The sequence below is a fragment of the Musca domestica genome, unplaced genomic scaffold (assembly GCF_030504385.1).
Source record: "Musca domestica strain aabys unplaced genomic scaffold, Musca_domestica.polishedcontigs.V.1.1 48, whole genome shotgun sequence".
In the NCBI taxonomy this organism is placed as follows: Eukaryota; Metazoa; Arthropoda; class Insecta; order Diptera; family Muscidae; genus Musca; species Musca domestica.
Window position 1 is genome coordinate 1,566,935 of NW_026712340.1, and position 20,008 is coordinate 1,586,942.

At 34.7% G+C, this 20,008-nt stretch overlaps 3 protein-coding genes across 9 annotated transcripts; 2 read left to right on the forward strand and 1 right to left on the reverse strand.

Annotated features, from left to right (window-relative positions):
• Positions 1 to 134: 134 nt before the first annotated feature.
• Positions 135 to 9,898, reverse strand: LOC101894135 (mitochondrial Rho GTPase). 7 transcript variants are annotated; one of them, XM_059127827.1, is made up of 8 exons: positions 9,681 to 9,898; positions 8,979 to 9,223; positions 8,479 to 8,690; positions 8,264 to 8,416; positions 7,350 to 8,204; positions 6,936 to 7,285; positions 3,769 to 3,831; positions 135 to 928 (listed from the first exon to the last, which is right to left on the reverse strand). In XM_059127827.1, the coding sequence occupies exons 2-8, from the start codon at positions 9,187 to 9,189 to the stop codon at positions 793 to 795; spliced, it is 1,980 nt and encodes a 659-aa protein (XP_058983810.1). In that variant the 5' UTR covers positions 9,190 to 9,223; positions 9,681 to 9,898; the 3' UTR covers positions 135 to 792. The 7 variants fall into 7 exon arrangements, with proteins under 7 accessions (XP_058983810.1, XP_005176026.1, XP_005176029.1 ...); XM_005175969.4 differs by having other exon boundaries at positions 8,979 to 9,235; XM_005175972.4 differs by having other exon boundaries at positions 3,793 to 3,831; positions 8,979 to 9,235; positions 9,681 to 9,897.
• Positions 9,899 to 10,317: 419 nt separating this feature from the next.
• On the forward strand, positions 10,318 to 12,474 carry LOC101894734 (tubulin--tyrosine ligase-like protein 12). Its single transcript, XM_005175974.4, has one exon. It carries the CDS (start codon positions 10,402 to 10,404, stop codon positions 12,283 to 12,285), a length of 1,884 nt encoding a protein of 627 aa, XP_005176031.1. The 5' UTR covers positions 10,318 to 10,401; the 3' UTR covers positions 12,286 to 12,474.
• Positions 12,475 to 13,951: 1,477 nt separating this feature from the next.
• Positions 13,952 to 14,893, forward strand: LOC101894898 (uncharacterized). Its single transcript, XM_005175975.4, has 2 exons — positions 13,952 to 14,280; positions 14,351 to 14,893. Exons 1-2 carry the CDS (start codon positions 14,080 to 14,082, stop codon positions 14,600 to 14,602), a joined length of 453 nt encoding a protein of 150 aa, XP_005176032.1. The 5' UTR covers positions 13,952 to 14,079; the 3' UTR covers positions 14,603 to 14,893.
• Positions 14,894 to 20,008: the final 5,115 nt, after the last annotated feature.

Genomic DNA, 20,008 nt, shown 5'->3' on the forward strand with positions numbered 1-20,008 from the left:
CATATAAATTAAATGGCGGCGATGAGTAATTTTTTTCAGAGAAATAGAATAAAATTCAACAAAAAATTTCCAAAAACTGTGTGTCATAAATTAAAAATATAATTTTTGGGTTAAGGGAGAAATTTAAATAAAAACACTATGTGTTGGGAGAAATGTTAGTTGAAAGAGAAAAATATTAAATCATTTTTGGATATTTATTTTCTGAATGACACGGAGTATGCATCTAATTTTGATATTAGAAAGGAAGCTACAAGGTGGTTTTCACAAAATAATCTATGTATAGTTATATATACAACATAATATGTTTGAGTTTTGGTTTTTGTTTTAGATTTCCTTTGTTTTAGAATTATGTAGAGTTTGTTATTGTAATATAAAAATATATATATATGTATATGATTTGTATGCAATGATTTTCATGTTGCTCTCATTTTATTTGTGAATTTTTTGTTTTGGGGTTTTTATTTTAAAAATAAAATATTGGTAGTGGCTTTAGGGATTGCAACAATCCATTCTTCCATCCATCCATTTCCGCACTGCTTAAATGGAAACGTCGTCGTTAATGTTTGTGTTATTTTTTTGCAAAATAGCCATTGCTTGATCCTTGAGTTTAAAAACTAAATTTGATGTGGTTTGTTTTCTTTTGCAGTTTCTAAGATTTTAAATATCAATATTTGCTTTTTTTAAATATATACACACTTGCAACAAACACAAGGGATTTAAGTTTAAAGGATTTCTTAAAGATAATAGACAATAGAATGCTCCTCTTGTGTTCGTTTTGACTGGATTTGTGTTTTAACGTGTTGGCGATGTCAGACCGTGTACAGCCTTCAGGACCACAAAACCCAAGACTGTGGCAGCAGCTACACCCAGACCAGCTTTCCACCATAATGTGGGATCCTCAGTCATGAGACCGAATTGACGTAAATGGCTGAAGGTGGGGAGAAACAAAGACAAGTATTAATTTTCATTATCAAATAACTAAATTAGAACATATAAAAAATATTTATGTTTAAAAAATCAATATGAAAAATTAGGAAATGAGGGAAAGAATACAAAAAAATAATGTTATTAAATTAAAATAAAAAGAAAAAAATAAAAACTAAACATTGGGCGAAGCCCATTTCTAATGCCATCTATACCACTTTGTTATGAAAATTATAATTATTTTCAAGATAATTCTTTTGTATACATTCAATTTGTTTACATTTTTATTTTGTTTATGTCATTTCCTATTCGAATAACAAAAACATATTATTTGTCTCATCCAAATAAGATATATATGTTATCGATGTTAACATGACTTGATCGAAACCCGCGTCGCCGGGCCGAAAAATAGCTCGTGAGCTGAACATATCGCTATATTCCATTCGGCATATATTGAAAAATGAGCTCGGGGTAAAGCCATTGAAATTCCAAAAAGTGCAAGAACTTACACCGCAACTGAAAGAAAATAGACTCAAAAAATCAAAAGAGTTGCTTCGCTTGACCGAAAGTGGTAAACTGCCGAAATTGGTTTTCTCCGATGAGAAAACATTCGTTGTCCAGCAGTTTGTAAACAAACAAAATGATCGCGTTTACTTGCCAAAGAGGTCAGCTGAAAATGTGCACCTTCGGTTGGCCACCAGAACTCCGGCCGGCCATGATGTGATGTTGTGGGCCGCCATAAAATCCGATTGTCGCTCTCCGCTCGACCGCGGCATCAGAATAAATGCCGAATATTATCGCGAAAATATTATAGGGTGTATTAAAGCCTTGGGCACGCAAACATTTTGGCCGCAGACCTTGGACATTCCAACAGGACTCAGCACCATCGCACTCAGCACGCGCCACCCAAGAATGGTTACAAAATAAGGTTTCTCGCTTCATTTCCAGCCATGGTGTCGATCACCTCAAGCAAGCGCTTCCCCGGGAATGGGCCGAAATACCGCAAAACAACATTCGGGAAGCGTGTGACGGTTTCATTGGCCGTTTGAAGGTCATAATGCGTGTCAAAGGTGACCAATTCGAACAAATCTAAACTTATTCTAAAATTTGATGCTATTTCCGACATTCTTTGCTTTCATTTAATATAATTAAAAAAATGTAAAAATTATGGCGTTTGATTTCTTTGCTGTTTTTTATCTCACCCTGTATATTCTTGATCAGCATAATATTCTATGTCGATTTAGCGATGTCCGTCCGTCTGTGTAAATCACTCTAGCTTCCGAACTAACTGAAGTAGGTTGATAAAATTTTACTCAAATAAGTATTATGTCTGCAGGGTTTTTGGTATTGAAAATGGGTGATGTAGGTTCACGGTTTGGTGTAGCCCCCATATAATGGTACCTCCCTATTTTCCATATTTTGCTGATTTTAGCGACATTATTCACCGGAATTGTTTCAAATTTGGTATTTGAAGTTCATAATGGATATTGTCTGTGCAGGTTCACGTCTTCGTATCCCCCATATAACGCTACCTCCCTTTATATGGTATTTTGATGATATTATCGACATTATTCACCGGAATTGTTTCAAATTTGGTGTTTGAAGTTCGTAATGGGTACTACAGCCTATGGCTTGTCTGTGCAAGTCCATGTCTTCATATAGCCCCCATATAACGGTACTTCTCGGTATTCAGTGCTTTGATTATTTAAGCGACATTGTTCATCGGAATTGTTTCAAAATTTGGTATTTGAAGTTCGTAATTGACGACTACAGCCTATGACAGAAAATTGTCTGTGCAGGTTCACGTATTCGTATAGCCCCCATATAACGCTACCCCCGATATTCTGTATTTTGATGATTTTGGCGACATTATTCACCGGAAATGTTTCAAATTTGGTATTTGAAGTTCGTAATGTGTACTGCAGCCTGTGACAGAAAATTGTCTATGCAGGTCCACGCCTTCGTATGCCCCCATAAAACGGTACATCCCTCCCCCACAATATTTTGATATTTGTATTTTTCGCATTTGAATATTGTAATGGTTTATGACAATGCAGGTCCACGTCGTCGTATAGATCGCAATATAATGACTACATTCGGTATTTTTAAGATTTTAACAGAATTTTAACGGATTTTATTTATTTAAAAAAAATTGACAAAATCGTTCCAAAGATCGACCCGGCCAAACTAAAAGCTTTTTTACTTTTTTTTTTCTTTGAAAATGTTCAAATTTCCCCCAAATGGTGGAGGGTATAAAAATTTCGGCCCGGCAGAACTTAACTGCTTTTTTTAATTGTTTTCCTTTATAAAAGTATTATTTTCAAATATTTCATAGAACGAGAATTGAATCCCTGTAATAAATTTGTAACCTCTTAAATTCATATTTGCTTCTCATATTCTTATAAGATATATAACAAAGTGGTGTAGTTAAAGAATTTCTGTCAACATACATGTTTAAATAAAAAATCAAATAGGTAGAAAAAAATATAAAAAATTGTGGTTACACATTTAATTTATTTACAACAAAAAAAATACGACAGAAGAAAAATAAACCGAAAAAATTATTAGCACACTGGTGATTGATGTAAATTATAAAAGCAAATAGCAAGTAGATCGAAAGGTAAGTAAGTGCTACTGCAAAGTATTTGCCAGTTTTATTTGCGCTCTTAGCAATTGGTGTGGATGAGTGGTGGTGGGTGGATTGGTGGCATTAATGTTCTTTTAAGAGACTCGCGCACACACACACAACAAATAGGTTTATTACATATATTTATAGAAAAAAAGAAAACATTGATATTTGCATATTAATAAAGTACGGTAGATTAGTAGATCAATTAAACTTACGCCGATTCCCACAGCTGTACCAACCTGTGCTTGTAAAATAATATCCATGCGGCTTGAAAGCGTCTTTATATATACGAATTTTATAAAGATTTTGTTTTGTTTTTAGTTTCAATAAATCGCGCCGATTTTTGTTTTGTTTTCATAAACAAAAACGACAATCATTATTTGAAAAATATGATTTGTTTTTTGAATGCACCAGTATCCATTTTATTATGACATTTTGTTTCACAAAACACCACCATTAACAACATAAATTTAGAGGGGGAAAATTGAAAAAGAGAATAAAATATAAATTATTACTAGATTGTTATTATTTGAAACTATGTTTTCAATAATCATTTCGTTTTTCTTTTTAAAGTGGATTATAATCGGTTTCACCTGGGCAATTAAATTAGAAAAAAATTGTATTTATTATTGAATAAAAAAATATTGATTTTTTTGAATAGGTTTTGAATTTATGATTATAAACCCCTTTGAAATATTGAAAATAATTTATTAAAAAATATATGTGTAACAAAAGAAAAGATAAAAAGTATTGCAATGCATTCCAAATGTTATCCTATGATTAACAAAATTTTGTATATCGATTGACAAATAAAAAACTTGCTTTAATCGTGTAATATTGAAAACAGTAGGCAAACTCGTTGGGCTGTCAAAGTGAAAAAATGCATGGTACAAAAAAAAGGTAAGGCTATGTATGCCCGACTTCTGCCAATTTTGTGTATGAATTTATTGTTTGAAAATTATGAGAAATAAAAATATTTTTAAAACCAATGGTTGCAAGACACGTAGATTGCGGCTCGCGCATTAAAGCTATTAACCAGTTTAGCCATGAAATTGAAAGATTGAAAAATTTGGATCATATATTTGAGCGAAAATCCAGACATTTCATAGATTTTTCGCGCTATTTAACTCTTTAAAAATGAGGAAAATATGAAAAAAAGTAAAACAACTTGTTGTATATAATTTTGAAATAGTCTGACAGGAAACGTGCATAGCCTGCCTCAGGGTTGTATTTCTGTAGTTTTACGAAGCTTTTCTACCTCCTCATTGTACCATGAAAAATGTATATTTTATCCTCATTATTGTGTGTTTAAAACCCCTGAATATATTCTTGACATTTTGGTATGGATCTACAAAGCAAGATGAAAAACTACAACCAACTTCAGACTGCTGTCATTCCTAAGTCACTCGTCCGACAGCTGTTACAAATATTCCAGTGACATCTGATTATATTGTTTACAACCCTACAAAAGCATTTTGCTGAGAATTTTACAGAAAAGAAGTTATTCCTGATGAAATTCAAGCGTGATAGTGTGATTTCTTTATATTTGGCTGGAAAACCACAAGTGGCTACCGTTAGAGCACTCGAACATTTAAATGTGAATAAATCTTTTGTGTCTCGTACCATTGCTCGTTACCGTGATACTGGTAGCGTAACCGTAGCCATCAACAGAAATGGTTCGAAAAGTAAAGAAGCGACTTGTTCGGAACCCGCGTCGCTCGCAGTGGCCGAGTGGCTCGTGAGCTGAACATATCGCAATATTCCATTCAGCAAATATTGAAAAATGAGCTCGAGGTAAATCCATTGAAATTCCAAAAAGTGCAAGAACTTATACCACAACAAAAAAAATAGACTGAAAAGAGCTAAAGAGTTGCATCGAAAGTGGTGAACTGACAATCGAATCGACAAATATTGAAAAATGAGATCGGGATAAAGCCATTGAAATTCCAAAAAGTGCAAGCACTTGGTGATTGTCATAACTACCGTCGCCATAACTGCCGTCGCTCTCGTATTAATCGACCGTGGCATCAGAATAAATGCCGAATATCATTGTGTGTCTAGAGTATTTCGGAAAGCAAGGTTGGCACTAAAAATACCAAAGTGTCGATCACCTCAAGCAAGCACTTCGCCGGGAATGAACCCAAATACCGCAGAACAACATTCGGGCAGCGTGTGACGGTTGAAGGCCATATTTCGTGCCAAAGGTGACTAATTCGAACAAATCTAAACTTATTCTAAAAATTGATGCTATTTCCGACATTTTTGCTTTCATTCAATAAAATTAAAAAAAAGAGTAAAAATTATGACGTTTGACTTTGTTGCAATTTTTTTATCTCACCCTGTATATTGAGAATTTGCGTGAGGTAAATCATGCCAACTATGATCGTCATTGAATGGGTAATGCGACTTCAGAGCGGTTAAGATTAGATATCGCAATGATTTGTATCTTAATCTGAATCGTAGCAAATAACCACGGCATTGGAGTGCATATTCTGACTTTGAAAATGGCTTAAATCTAAATTTGAATCGCTGAATTTTTGACACAACTGATCCATGTTGATAAATTAGTATCATTTCGAATATTGTCTTGAATGCCGTGGAATGAGAGCAACCTAATTCTCGTTTCTAGTTAAACCTAAAATAATTTGTTGTTACAGAACTGGTCCAAGTTGATAAATTCAAAATAATCGAATTTATTAGAACTGTAAATATCCATTCTAATTGGAATGGAAAAGATTATTCCAATTAACATCAAAAACGACTATGTTTTATATATAATTTCTTTTTGCCAACCCATAAGACTATATGCATATATTTTCCATTGTCTCACAAACTATTTGAATTGTGGTTTCTTTCAGATGCTGTTCAATGTCTCTTCTAGGTGAGTCACACTACATCACATGATGGATGGATGAAAGCATTCTTTGGCTATAGAGAAATACAAAATAAATCTATTTTCAAATGCAAATCTAATTCTATTCAAACATGAAGCCATTAATTTGCGAAAAAAAACTAGCAGATATTACTATCGCATATTACAAATTAAGCATATATTCGTTTCGGTTATATCAAAAAGAAAAAGAAGGCAAACTTAATTGTGTTACAATGTGTCGTACAGGTCCAAGTTACAATCAATTAAAAAAAAGATAAAGAATCTAGAGCATTCATAACCAATGGAATTTAGGCTTTGTTAGTGTTTCTTCATTCCAATTATTAATCTTTTAGCCAACATTTCAAATGACAATAACTTTGAACAACACGAAACCGGGTTTCGTTTTTCAACAAACTGGGGAACAAATTATGAAATGGCAATGTTTTCACAGACATTCAACAAATGGCCAATTTTCCTGCTCAAAAAGATGATATTTATACAAATACTTACGGAAATGCCGCCATGGTAGCCAGTTTTACATATAATTCCTTTTTGTTATTCTTCAGGCTGAAACGATGCGGTGGCAATAGTTTATATTTTTGACAAAATTCATCTGGCTGCAACAGATAGTCTTGGCGACGTTCATCCAAATCACATTTGGTTCCAACTATCATAACTGGAATTTTACTTTCAGCATAGTATTTTATATAAATGCGTGCAATATATTCAAATGAACGAGGATTTGAGGAGTCATATACTAGACAGGCCACATCACAATTGATTTCTTGGGGTTGTAGAGGGTCGAGGGCATGTTTGACATCAATGTCACGTAAAATTAAGTGTTTCTCCTGGCCGTAAACCTACAAAGCACACACACAAGAAAAAATTAATATCATGTTACAAAATGAAATTGAGAAAACTTACCTGTACAGTATTAATACAATGTGTAACATTCGTTCTAAACTCTTTGCCAATCAATGATTTGGTATCATCATTGAGTAGAAAACCCCGACACATGCCGGTTTTCCCTGATCCCTTTGGTCCAATAACATGACACATATACACTGAACGACTGCTCTGGCGTTTGGCCAAATCAATTCGCCGTTCACGCGTCACGTGTATAGCTGCCAATTGTGTATCATTTTCGTGAACATTAAAACCCATATAAGCCAAATATTCCATGGTTTTGTTAACATCTATTAGGGTCATTAAAGCCCAGCGACTAATCCAACCATTTAATGTGACCCAGCCTTTTTCATTTACCGTACACGATTTACGTATATCTGTTGAATATGACCATGGAGCCTGAGGACATGTACTAAATAACATTTTATGTTCTTCCGGTGAGAGAGCACCATCACAATCTTTGTCATAACGTTCAAATAATGCCGTTAAGAATTGCTGGCCCCTGTGCGATAGTTCAGTACTGCTGCCGGGTGGTATTTTCAGTGCCGGTTTCAAATAGTCTTTGCTCATTTCCAGTTGTTCATTGTAGCCAAAGCGACGAAGTACAGCCCAAGTGGTTTCATTGCGACCCCGTTGTATGAAAAGACAATGAAGAAATAGAAATCCTTTTAATGTTACCGAATCGTTGTAGATTCCATCGGGTATATTCTTTTGTATAACTGATTTCACTTCGTCTAGAATCTGTGGTTGGAGTGGAGTATTAAAGCACCGTCTTTGAAACAAATTCAACTCATAGTCATTAAGAAGATTATCGCCATCAATATCACATATTTTGAATATGCGAACTAGAGATTTCTTGCAAGCAGGAGTAAGCTGTAAATATGGGGCTCTGTGAGATCAAAAGCACTTCATAATTAATAGTTTACGCTTACGTCTTGCTCATCCATAATATACAATGGTGATGTTGGATGCAATACAGCTTTTTGTGCATAGTAAAACATTTCCGATATATTGTGTAAGGTTTTGGCAGAACATTCTACACAGCTTTCAACTTCGGGAAATTCTTCCATTATACTGAGAACACTCTGAAAGAAACACAACCAATAATTATTACCAAAGATCCAATTGTTATTTAGATTTGACATACATTAATGGTGGAGTATTCAATCAGATCCACTTTGTTGCCAACCAAAACAACTGGTTTCTTGGGCTGATCTTCACCAACGGCCTTACGTATCAATGGCAGCCAATGGGAAGTAATACGATCAAGGGTGTCATCATCATCCACGGCATAGACAATGCAAACGACATGGGATTTTAAGATTTCTTCATTTAGAGTTTCATCGGACTGTTCAATATCTATAATCAGAAAAAAACGAAAGAAGACAAGTTAATAACAACAGTTATAAATGATTATTTTTCAAGTCATGCTGAGATGTTCTACATTGTGATATAAGACAGTTAGATAAAAACAACATTCTCACTGACAATTAATTTTTCTAAGAGGCTTAAACATTCACTGATAGCATAAGTAAACACTTCAATTTTATTTGTTATCATGGCCTGATTTGAAAACACAATTTCAACATAAAATTGAAACTGGTTTTACATAGTGTAGAACACTCTTTATTTTTTCCTCATACTTACGCGAATAGTCGACAATGTTGGTGGGCACCTGTTCGGGTGTAACATTTGCCGGTATGGTAATCTCTTCCGCTTTGGGTGGAACATCTTCGGGAAATTCTTCACTCACTAACGAAAGGATAAGGGATGTTTTGCCAACTCCAGGATCGCCAACCAATAATATGCGTACATTTTTTCGTTGTGATGTGCCGACTAAGGTTGAGGAGGAGACCATTATGATTTATGTTGTTGTTGTTGTGGTTTTTGTTCTATTGGATTATCTAGACAATGGGGAGTGGAAGAGAAAAAAACAAACAAAAAATCCAATTACAACATGTGTATTTATATAAAAATTCTAAAACAATTATCTCACACGTCCGCATGCTATTTATATTACCACTGGCAAATTGATTTGTCTCTTTAAGCTTATTATCATAATTTCTTTGTATCTTCTATCACATAATTCACTTTTTATTTTATAAATAGACAATTTTTTTACCACATGGGGGTCGATCTGTATGTCCGTTGGTAAGTTATACTTGTCAATTGCAAAACTTTAGCACGCAACACTATCAAACACCACACACTGGCGTCACACACTATTTAATCATCCACAATATTCACGTCTTGTTTTTGTTGGTTTGGTCTTTGTTCTGCCGTTCGTTCCTATTTCATATGTCAGCCCAACTACGGGACCAAATCGATACACTTTTACAGACTACTTACAACTATTTCTGATGCGGCTTATTTTTATTTGCTATGAACTAGGCCTGTAAAGGTTTGCTCATCCGTAATATTCACAGTTCGGCAACAGACATTTTATTTTAATATTTTTATTTGCCAATTTAAAGGAAAAGAAAATTACATAAACTATTATTCAGAGGAATGAAGAAAAACCCAATAAGAAATCATCACCCGCACAGGGATATAAAAATCGACTATCGGCCTAATCGATTGGTTTGCGAAATTTCTTTGCCGGTTGTTTAACATGAACGCAGCCAAAGTGTCAAACATTGATTAGGTTATGTTTACATTAAACGTATGAAAAAGGTTCATTCTAATTGTTCATGTTTTCTTTGTAATTTGTTTCCGTCAGAATAAATAAAATTGAGGTTCTGGACCAAAGCAATTTTTATAATATTTTTTATAATATGATACAATCGTAGTTTTCGCCAATAAAAACATATTCTTTGTTCCAGAACTAGTAAAGTAGTACTAGTTAATACTATTTGATGAATTTTGACGTTTTTTTATTTAAATTAAAATGGCGAAAAATAATAAAGCTTCGGGGTGTTTCTCGTACGTTACGATACCATGAACACTATTTACTTTTCAAAATATAGACATAACCTCAAAGTGTAAACATATGTTCCATACATACCATTTGTCGTCTCCTCTCAGACACAGTCGATTTTGATTCAACCAATTCACCGGCAAACCACCAATAATGGACGGTATCAATCTATTCCATCAATTTGTGGCACGGCACAAACCACAATTGGAAGCATCCAGTGTGCCACAACACTTTTGGCAATCGATTTATCGCAAAGTGACAACGGAAACATTTGATGCCGGTGTTGTGTTGCAGTTGATGTTGATCGAATACGACGAGGAAGATGCTGAGGAGACCAATGTGACAGATGATGAAAAAGAATGTCGGCCGGTCTTTGCTCTATCCGTTGCAGCCGAAGGTGGCATTCGGGCCAACGATCCAAATGCTGTATTTTTAGTTGATCACGCCTGGACATTTAGAACAAATATTGCACGACAGCAATTGGAGCAATATGACGATTTATTGAATCGTATGTGCGCCATTACAGGTGTGGATCTGGAGGACGAACAGCGTGTTGACAAAGTGTTGTCTAAGATGTGGAAATATGCCCAAGTTTATACTTTGAACAGTGATCAATTATCTGATGAAGACCGTCAACCTATTTGGTATATGATGGATGAGGTGGGCTCAGCCGTGGTCCATTCAGATGAACCGAATTTCCGCTTGGTACCCTTTTTGCATTTAGATACCCAGGTGACCTATAGTTTGCTGTTCCCCATTAAGGATTGTGAACAAGGTGACCAGGTGTGTCGTGACTTTGTCGAATATGTGGCCAAAGATGCTGAGGAGCGTAAGGTATTATTATTGCCTTGGCGTTTCACCGATTTAACCGATGAAAGTTTCGTACAGTCCGAACCCTCTGTTGAGTATTTTTCAGCAGGCCACATACCAGAAACCTATCCCGATGAGGATCTTCTCTGTGAGCCACAGATTGATCGGAATGATCCCCTGAAAGTCTACGCCGAATACGACATTGTGAGACAACATTTGACATCGCCATACTTTACATTGGTTGACAATTCCGAGGATGCTGATGTCCTGTGGTTAACAACACATTTCAGAGATTTTGCTGAGCTAGCTCGCACAACACCTAACAAGTTTGTCAATCAATTTCCCTTCGAATATGTGATTACCATAAAGGATTTACTCAGCATCACATGCCGTAGGGCAGCCACAGAACATCACAACAAAGAAACCTTGGAAACTTATCCAACATGGATGCCTACGACCTATAATTTGAAAACTGAACTTTTGCAATTTGCCTCTTACTATCAAAATAGAGCAGCCAAGGGTCTAGATAATCACTGGATTGTAAAACCCTGGAATTTGGCCCGGGGTCTTGATACCCACATCTCCAAGAGTCTTAGCCAAATTGTACGTTTGCCAACTACGGGACCTAAAATTGCGCAGAAATATATTGAAGATCCCGTTCTCTTCTATCGTGACAATCTCAGTGCCAAGGTAAAATTTGATGTCCGCTATGTTGTCCTCTTGAAGAGCGTAAAGCCATTGGAAGCATTTATACATCGTAAATTCTATTTGCGGTTTTCCAATAAACCATTCTCTTTGGATCGTTTTGATGATTATGAAAAACATTTTACCGTTATGAACTATCAAGACAATGCTGAACTGCATCATGTCAAGTGTGATGACTTTTTGGAAATGTGGCAACAACAATATCCCAAGCATTCGTGGTCTGACATTGAAGATCGTATTTGTACTATGCTGTATGAAATGTTGGAATGTGCCACCAAAGCACCAGCACCATGTGGTATTCAACCCTGCTCGCAATCAAGAGCATTATATGCTGCCGACATTATGTTGGAGTGGAATAATAAATCCAACACAATACTACCTAAACTATTAGAAGTGAATTGGACACCAGATTGCAAGCGTGCCTGTGACTATTATCCGGATTTCTATAATGACATATTCAAATTGTTATTCCTCAACGAACCGAATGACGATGTTTTCCGTCCATTGCAAAAGGAGTACTAATAAATGCCAATTATGTATTTTTTCGAGAATTTTTCTTGTGTTGCTTTTGTATGCAGTTTTGGCTGACGAAAGAGTGCCCAGCATATGATATTATTTCAGAAAGCTTTTAACTAAAGATTTGTTTTAATTTAAGAATGTTTTATTTATAGTTTATTACAGGTGTAATAAAATTGAAATTTATGTATCGGATCTACTTTTCTCAGCATCCTATTTATTTATTTTTTAATTTTCTTTTTCAAAATCTTCAGTGTGGTTTGTTTTTGAAAAGAAATGTTCGGATATCAACACACCCTTTTTGTCTGAAAGCAGGGTATTTGTAACCGCAGTGTAAACACAATAGGGGTGTTTGATAACCCAATATTTTGTAGAATTGCATGTCGATTGCATGACTTTACCTTCTTCATTCCTACATACTTGCGGGTTTGGAAAATAATAATAAAATTATGGAGAAAAAGGATAATGACTGAAAACAAAGCAGTAAGTTCGGCCGGGCCAAACTTTTAATACCCTCCACCATTTGGAACGAATTTTGGACTTGCCAAAAAATTAAATCCGTTAAAAATTCTGTTAAAATCTTAAAAATACCGAATGCAGCCTTTATATTATGGTCTATACGACGACTTTTGTCATAAGCCATTACAATATTCAAATGCGAAACTAGAAAAAAAATTCGGTGAATAACGTAGCTAAAATCATCAAAATGCAGAATACAGGGAGATACCATTATATGTTGGCTATACCAAAACGTGGACCTGCACAGACAATTTTTTGATATAGGCTGTATCCATTACGAACTTTAAATGCCAAATTTTAAACATTTCCGGTGAATGGTGTCTCTTAAATCACCAAAATACCGAAAATAGGGAGGTACCAATATATGGGGGTTACATGAAGACGTGATCTCGCATAAAGAATTTTCTGTCATAGGCTGTAGCATCCGTTACAAACTTCAAATACCAAGTTTAAAACGTTTCAAATACCAAGTTTAAAAGATTTTGATGCGCCTACCTTTATTCTACCATGATAGCTCGATAAGTACAAAGAAGACTCAATAAACATTGTACTTACTTGATGCATCTACCTGTACTCCCATGGTAGAAGAATACAGGTAGTCGCATCGACACAGCTGCTGGGACAATGAACTGTCAAACCGATTTTGGAATTGAATATGTTGAATGAAAAATTATTAAAATTTGTAAAAATTTTTGAAAAATGCATTATATAATAACCTCTGATTTCGTTTTATTTTATTTTACATTTAAAAATCCACTCATAAATAAATTTAAAAATTTTGACATATCAATGTTCCCAAGCGTTGATGCATCTACCTATATTCTTTTACCATGTGTACTCCTCTACCATGGTCTTTACACAGAGTGTAAATGTGAGAATACATAAAGCGCTTTTCTGACTGGTTTAAGTCAGGCTTCTTCGGAAAAGTAATCGAGCCGAAATCGAACTAAGTCAACCTAAAACTCCTTTGTTCCTCTCCGAAAAACCCAGCCGATGACTTAAGCCAGGCAAAAGAGCCTTTTATGTACTTTCGCCTTAAAATCATACAAGTTTCAATCAGCTATTGACGCCCGTATTGTGTGTAATTTACACATAAACGGCGTCCAACAAATGTCGTTTTCTAACGGCGTCAAAATAAATAACATTCGGCGTCACACTCTAAACAGCCGCTTTTTTATATAATCCACCGCATTTCAGGAGTAGTATTGCAAATAATTTCGCAAATTTCTCATTTCTTAAAACAATTCTTCATAACTAACTTCTACAAAAACAACAATAACAATGGCTGATGGTAAAGCTTGTACCTTGTGCGACAAAATTGGATTGAAACCATTCACCAAAGAAAACATTTACTACTACTACATTCCCATTCATGGTCTGGCGAGTTATGGGGCATTATCTCTAAATGTTATGAATCCTTCGCTGGTATCGAAGGTCCTTAGCCCTAGGAAGGATTTGACAAATGCATTGCTGTTGAGTTCCGTAGGTTTTTAAAGTCAGCTTCACACGTACGTGTTAATAAATATAACCTATTTTAAATCATTTAATATAGGTTGTGGGTGCAGCTTTCTACATTTATGGACGTCCCGCCTTAAAGGCTGTTCCTAATGGAAAGCGCGGTCTATACGCTATGTTGGGCGGCGGTTTGTGGGCAATGGGCAGTGTTCTCTTCTGGGCTGTTTTGAAATCTGTGTGCCCTTCAGATAAGGCTGCCGTTGCCACTATTGCCGGTCTAGCTACTGGAGCTGTAATTGTTAAGGTTGGCAAAGACTATTTTGAAGATGTTGATAAACAAATTAAGTAAACATCGGCTGTAAAAAGTGGTTACTGCCAATGACATCATCATATTTCTTTGTGTGTCTTAATAGATTAGATGCATTCAAAATGCTTCTCCTCAGTCATTGATAAAAGTGAATTTTTTCTAACTGCGTACTTGTGTTGGTGTTTTTTCATTTCTATCATTGAAATTTACATTTTGTTTATGTTTGTTTTAATTATTTAGACGTTAAGTTAAATGGGCATATGCATACTATATAGAATACCCTTTCCCAAAAAAAACGAATAAAATCTTATAATAAAAAGTGAATAGAAATAACAGCTGTTTGAATAAATAATTAGCCGTTTCTGCGATTTGTACTTATCTATAAATCTATTGCGTATTTTGTGTGGCATAACATCCACACAAAGTTAAGGGATATATGTATGTAAGATAAAGCTATGCATTTGCAATAAATTAAAACATGCATTTGTTTTGTTGTTCGGAACGTTTTAGCTCTTCAATACATGCATGTGTAAATGAATCCAAATTTAGCCAAATATATTGTAGGCTATTCCCATATAAAGTCTTACCTAGTATATTCTAAACGGGACAACAACATTTATTAATAGATAAACGCATACCACATACCAAAATGTGTTGTTTTTTGTCCATTGAATAGGTAGGCTACCAAAATAGGTAGCGGCCAAATATAAGCTTATTTTTAAGGTTGATGACATTTATCTATGGTTGCTGAAGAAATGTTAATAAACTTTATTGGGCATACATTTAATAGTAAAATGTTTCTGTGTTAGAAATATTGCATATAGGATACTTTTAAATTTTTGACTTGACCTGTTTATGGTGGTTTATGATAAAAATGATGTTTTTCTTTCGACATATGTATAACGACGAAATAAGTGTGTGGCAAACCTTCCTTGTATCAAAAAATACCTCTATAGAAAAATATTAAAATTAGAGTGTATATAGCGCTGGGGAAATATGGTAGAAGAATATAGGTAGATGCATCAATGCAACATTGATGTGTCAAAATTTTTAAAAAGTTTTATCACAAATAAGTATATTTTTAATTATTTTCTTATACAACGCAAATCGGTGGTTGTTATAAATATTTGAACTATTTTTACAAATCCCAATAATTTTTCAATCAACATTTTCAATTCCAAAATCATTTTGACAGTTCATTGTCCCAGCAGCTGTGTCGATGCGACTCCCCGTATTTTTCTGCCATGGGAAACATACACTGCCTTTACACGGTGCAATTTTTAGCTGGCATTTTTATCAATTCTCTTTTAAAATTTCTGCGTAAATCTTCGCGCCTTTACACGGTGGCATTTTACGATAATAGTGCTTGGCATTTTTCCTGACATTTTATTTTATTCAGTATTTCGTATAGAGCTAATTGTTTGTAACAGATATTTATAAAGAAGTGATTTAAAATTAAATGTGTGAATCTAAAGAAGAAATGATGGAAAAAGTTATTGAGGTGTTAAATATAGCATTATTAACTTTTATTTTAACTTTCTTTTTTTACTTTTTAATACTTCCAATTAATTTTCATATAATTCACTATACAATTCAATCGCTAAAAACATCACATCACAATAAAAGAAACGCATCAAAAATTACAATTAAGAAACGATATGAAATGTCAAAATCATAAAAAATTCAGAAGAAGCAAAAAGAGAAATGCAAAGAAAATGGCATGTAACCCTGTGCGGTGGCTTATCGTGCCATTTTTTCTTCTATCCTTGTCTCTCTACACCTTTTACCAACAAAAAAAAATGGCATGGTTAAAAAATGTCACCGTGTAAAGGCAGTGATACACTGTCTTTACACGGTGACATTTTTTAACCATGCCATTTTTTTTTGTTGGTAAAACGTGTAGAGAGACAAGGATGGAAGAAAAAATGGCACGATAAGCCACCGCACAGGGTTACATGCAATTTTCTTTGCATTTCTCTTTTTGCTTCTTCCGAATTTTTTATGATTTTGACATTTCATATCGTTTCTATATTGTAATTTTTGATGCGTTTCTTTTATTGTGATGTTATGTTTTTAGTGATTGAATTGTATAGTGAATTATATGAAAATTAATTGGAAGTATTAAAAAGTAGAAAAAGAAAATTAAAATAAATGTTAATAATGCAATATTTAACACCTCAATAACTTTTTCCATCATTTCTTCTTTAGATTCACACATTTAATTTTAAATCACTTCTTTATAAATATCTGTTACAAACAATTAGCTCTATACGAAATACTGAATAAAATAAAATGTCAGAAAAAATGCCAAGCACTATTATCGTAAAATGCCACCGTGTAAAGGCGCGAAGATTTACGCAGAAATTTTAAAAGAGAATTGATAAAAATGCCAGCTAAAAATTGCACCGTGTAAAGGCAGTGATACAATCGTTGATGATACTGTTATTTTTTTAACCGAGCAAACATATACTATTCTGTTCGTCTATTCCGACCTTAGATATGTACGATAACTTTTCTAATAACAATTACTCAGTTAATTTTACGAGAGAGAGAATTAAGAGAATTTTCTCTCTCACGCCAAAATATTACAAAAGATTCTCGAACAACAATCAGTAAAATCTAACAAGAAAATAGCTCTTTGGAACAGTTAATGCGTTACACTTTTAACTTTTTTAGAAAAAAATCAAAATTGCAATTTTTGTATTTAAAAATAATAAAAATTATTTTATTGTACAATATATTCTTAAATGCTTATTATATGACAAATAATTAAAATATGTAAATTATTGCCGGAAATTTGTAAACATTTTTACATCGGCTAGCTGTAGCTATTTTTCAATCAGCTGATGTTACTAGATAAATTTCACTAAGTAAATTTTTCCTGAAAAAATCGGCAAATTCTCAGTAACTCAACTGTCATATTTTCTCGCTTTACTCCCTCTGATTTATTGAAGTCTTGAATTATCAAACATTATTTTGCTACATTTTGTACAAAATATTATATATTCCTTTGTGTTTAAAAATTGTTGGAAATGCATAAAAAATGCTTAAATACAATGTAAAACTCACATTATATTACTAAAACATGATGTGTAAACTAGCCTTTACAAGAAAAGAAGTGGAAGCCGTTAAATTTCTCTTGACGCCGTCAAAAATATATTTGCGTTGTAGGCTTCTGTTTGTCAGTTTTTATTTTTGAATATAGTTTGGAAAATAAATTCTTTGGAGTGGAGTAATCTGGCAAATCATTTTGAAAAATAAACTTATTGGACTTGAGGTGACTTTCTACAAATTTACCTTAATTGGAGTGCAACCTGGCTTTTTGTATCCTGAGGATCGCCAATGCTCTCTATAAGATAGGAGAGCTCGCTTGACAGTCCAAAAAAAAAAAAAAAAAAATTTTTGAATATCGAATTAATTTTGAATATTAATAGATAACAAGTTGAAAAGTGATTATATCGAGAGTAAGTATGAGGGAGTTTTGTTATTTAAATGATACATGTTTTCAATTAGCCATACATTGCAGTTGAATTACATTTGTAAGTTTATCTGACCGGTAATATGGCATCGAACGACAGATTCTCTTGTATTTGTTTATACCATCTAAATACTAGGCTTAACTCTAGTTTAGTAAAAACTCTTCAATTTTTTCGAAAATTTTTTCAGTGGTAGGTATTTTAACCATGATCCCGGGAAACTATTTTTTTCTTGGGGGACGGACCTGGGACCCCAGATTTTTGACCCGAAAGTCCGGGTTCGAGACCCCTACTAGACCCGGATCCACTTACCCGATATAGACAATATGGGTATCGTTGGAAAGCTTATGAAAATACCTATCCAACAAGTGGTCACATGATGGGGTAAGATCTTACGGTTCGGAAGTTATAGTCAAATTATCGATTTTTTGGACCCGGATTTTTTATAAAACCCCCAAAAAGTCAAAAAAGGGTCCATTATGGGGGACAACAAAATTGATGCCAAATTATAGCTGACACTTCTACCTTTCCAAAAAGGTTCAATTTGTGCTAATACCTTTACTGAGTCCAGAGATATGGGTCTTTCCATCCGCATAACCCGATTCTAACCAGTTCATTAAAACTATGTTTTCAATAAAAAAGGTATATTTTGCGTAAGAATGAAATTCAGAAATCTTTGGTTCGCGTTAGCCGGTGTAGGACATACCCAGAGGAGAAAATCTCAAGCCCCGGCCGAAGGCCGGCTACTTACAAAAGGTATCCAATTTAGAAAACTTTGGTTCGCGTTAGCCGGTGTGGGACATACCCAGAGAAGAAAATCTCAAGCCCCGGCCGAAGGCCGGCTATTTACAAAAAGTGTCAAATTTAGAAAACTTTGGTTCGCGTTAGCCGGTGTGGGACATACCCAGAGGAGAAAATCTCAAGCTCCGGCCGAAGGCCGGCTATATATAAAAAGTGTCAAATTTAGAAAACTTTGGTTCGCGTTAGCCGGTTTAGGACATACCCAGAGGAGAAAATCTCAAGCCCCGGCCGAAGGCCGGCTACTTACAAAAGGTATCCAATTTAGAAAACTTTGGTTCGCGTTAGCCGGTGTAGGACATACCCAGAGGAGAAAATCTCAAGCCCCGGCCGAAGGCCGGCTATTTACAAAGAGTGCCGAAATTATGAACCTTTTGTTCGCGTTAGCCGGGGTCGGACATACCCATAGGTGAAAATCTCAAGCCCCGGCCGAAGGCCGGCTATTTACAAAAAGTGCCAAATTTAGAAAACTTTTGTTATTCCGACGACTGCTACGCGAAATAAACACTTTTTTTTATTAAAAACATAATTTTAATGAACTGGTTAGAATCGGGTTATGCGGATGGAAAGACCCATATCTCTGGAACCGAAAAAGGTATTAGCACAAATTGTAGCATTTTGGAAAGGTAAGAGTGTCAGCTATAATTTGGAAACAATTTTGTTGACCCCCATAATGGGCCCTTTTTTGACTTTTTGGGGGTTTCATAAAAAATCCGGGTCCAAAAAATCGATAATTTGACTATAACTTCCGAACCATGAAAACTTACCCCTTCATGTGACCACTTGTTGGATAGGTATTTCCATAAGCTTTCAATCGATACCCATATTGTCTATATCGGGTAAGTGGATCCGGGTCCAGGCGGGGTCTTGATCCCGGACTTTTGGGTCAAAAATCTGGGGTCCCGGGTCCGTCCCCCAAGAAAAAAATAGTTTCCCGGGATCAGGGTAAAAATACCTACCTCTGGAAAAAATTTCGAAAAAATCTAAGAGTTTTTACTAAACTAGAGTTGTTCCAAATACTATTATAAATTGTGGTAAGATGTGGTAAATAACATCTATCTTAAATGTTTTCCACTTTATGTCCCACTTCTTGTCAGATATGGACAGTTGGATTTCTCTGCTCAAATATAGGAAAACAGTGGGGAAATCTTAGGCGTTATAGAGATTGTCAGGC

Bases quoted from the DNA above. Each gene is read 5' to 3' on its own strand.
- LOC101894734 (XM_005175974.4), top strand. From the start codon at position 10,402: ATGGACGGTATCAATCTATTCCATCAATTTGTGGCACGGCACAAACCA.
- LOC101894898 (XM_005175975.4), top strand. From the start codon at position 14,080: ATGGCTGATGGTAAAGCTTGTACCTTGTGCGACAAAATTGGATTGAAA. The intron at 14,281-14,350 runs GTAGGTTTTTAA...CATTTAATATAG, and splicing joins ATGCATTGCTGTTGAGTTCC to GTTGTGGGTGCAGCTTTCTA.
- LOC101894135 (XM_059127827.1), bottom strand. From the start codon at position 9,189: ATGGTCTCCTCCTCAACCTTAGTCGGCACATCACAACGAAAAAATGTA. The intron at 8,691-8,978 runs GTAAGTATGAGG...TTCTGATTATAG, and splicing joins CAACATTGTCGACTATTCGC to ATATTGAACAGTCCGATGAA. The intron at 8,417-8,478 runs GTATGTCAAATC...TGTTTCTTTCAG, and splicing joins TTGAATACTCCACCATTAAT to AGTGTTCTCAGTATAATGGA.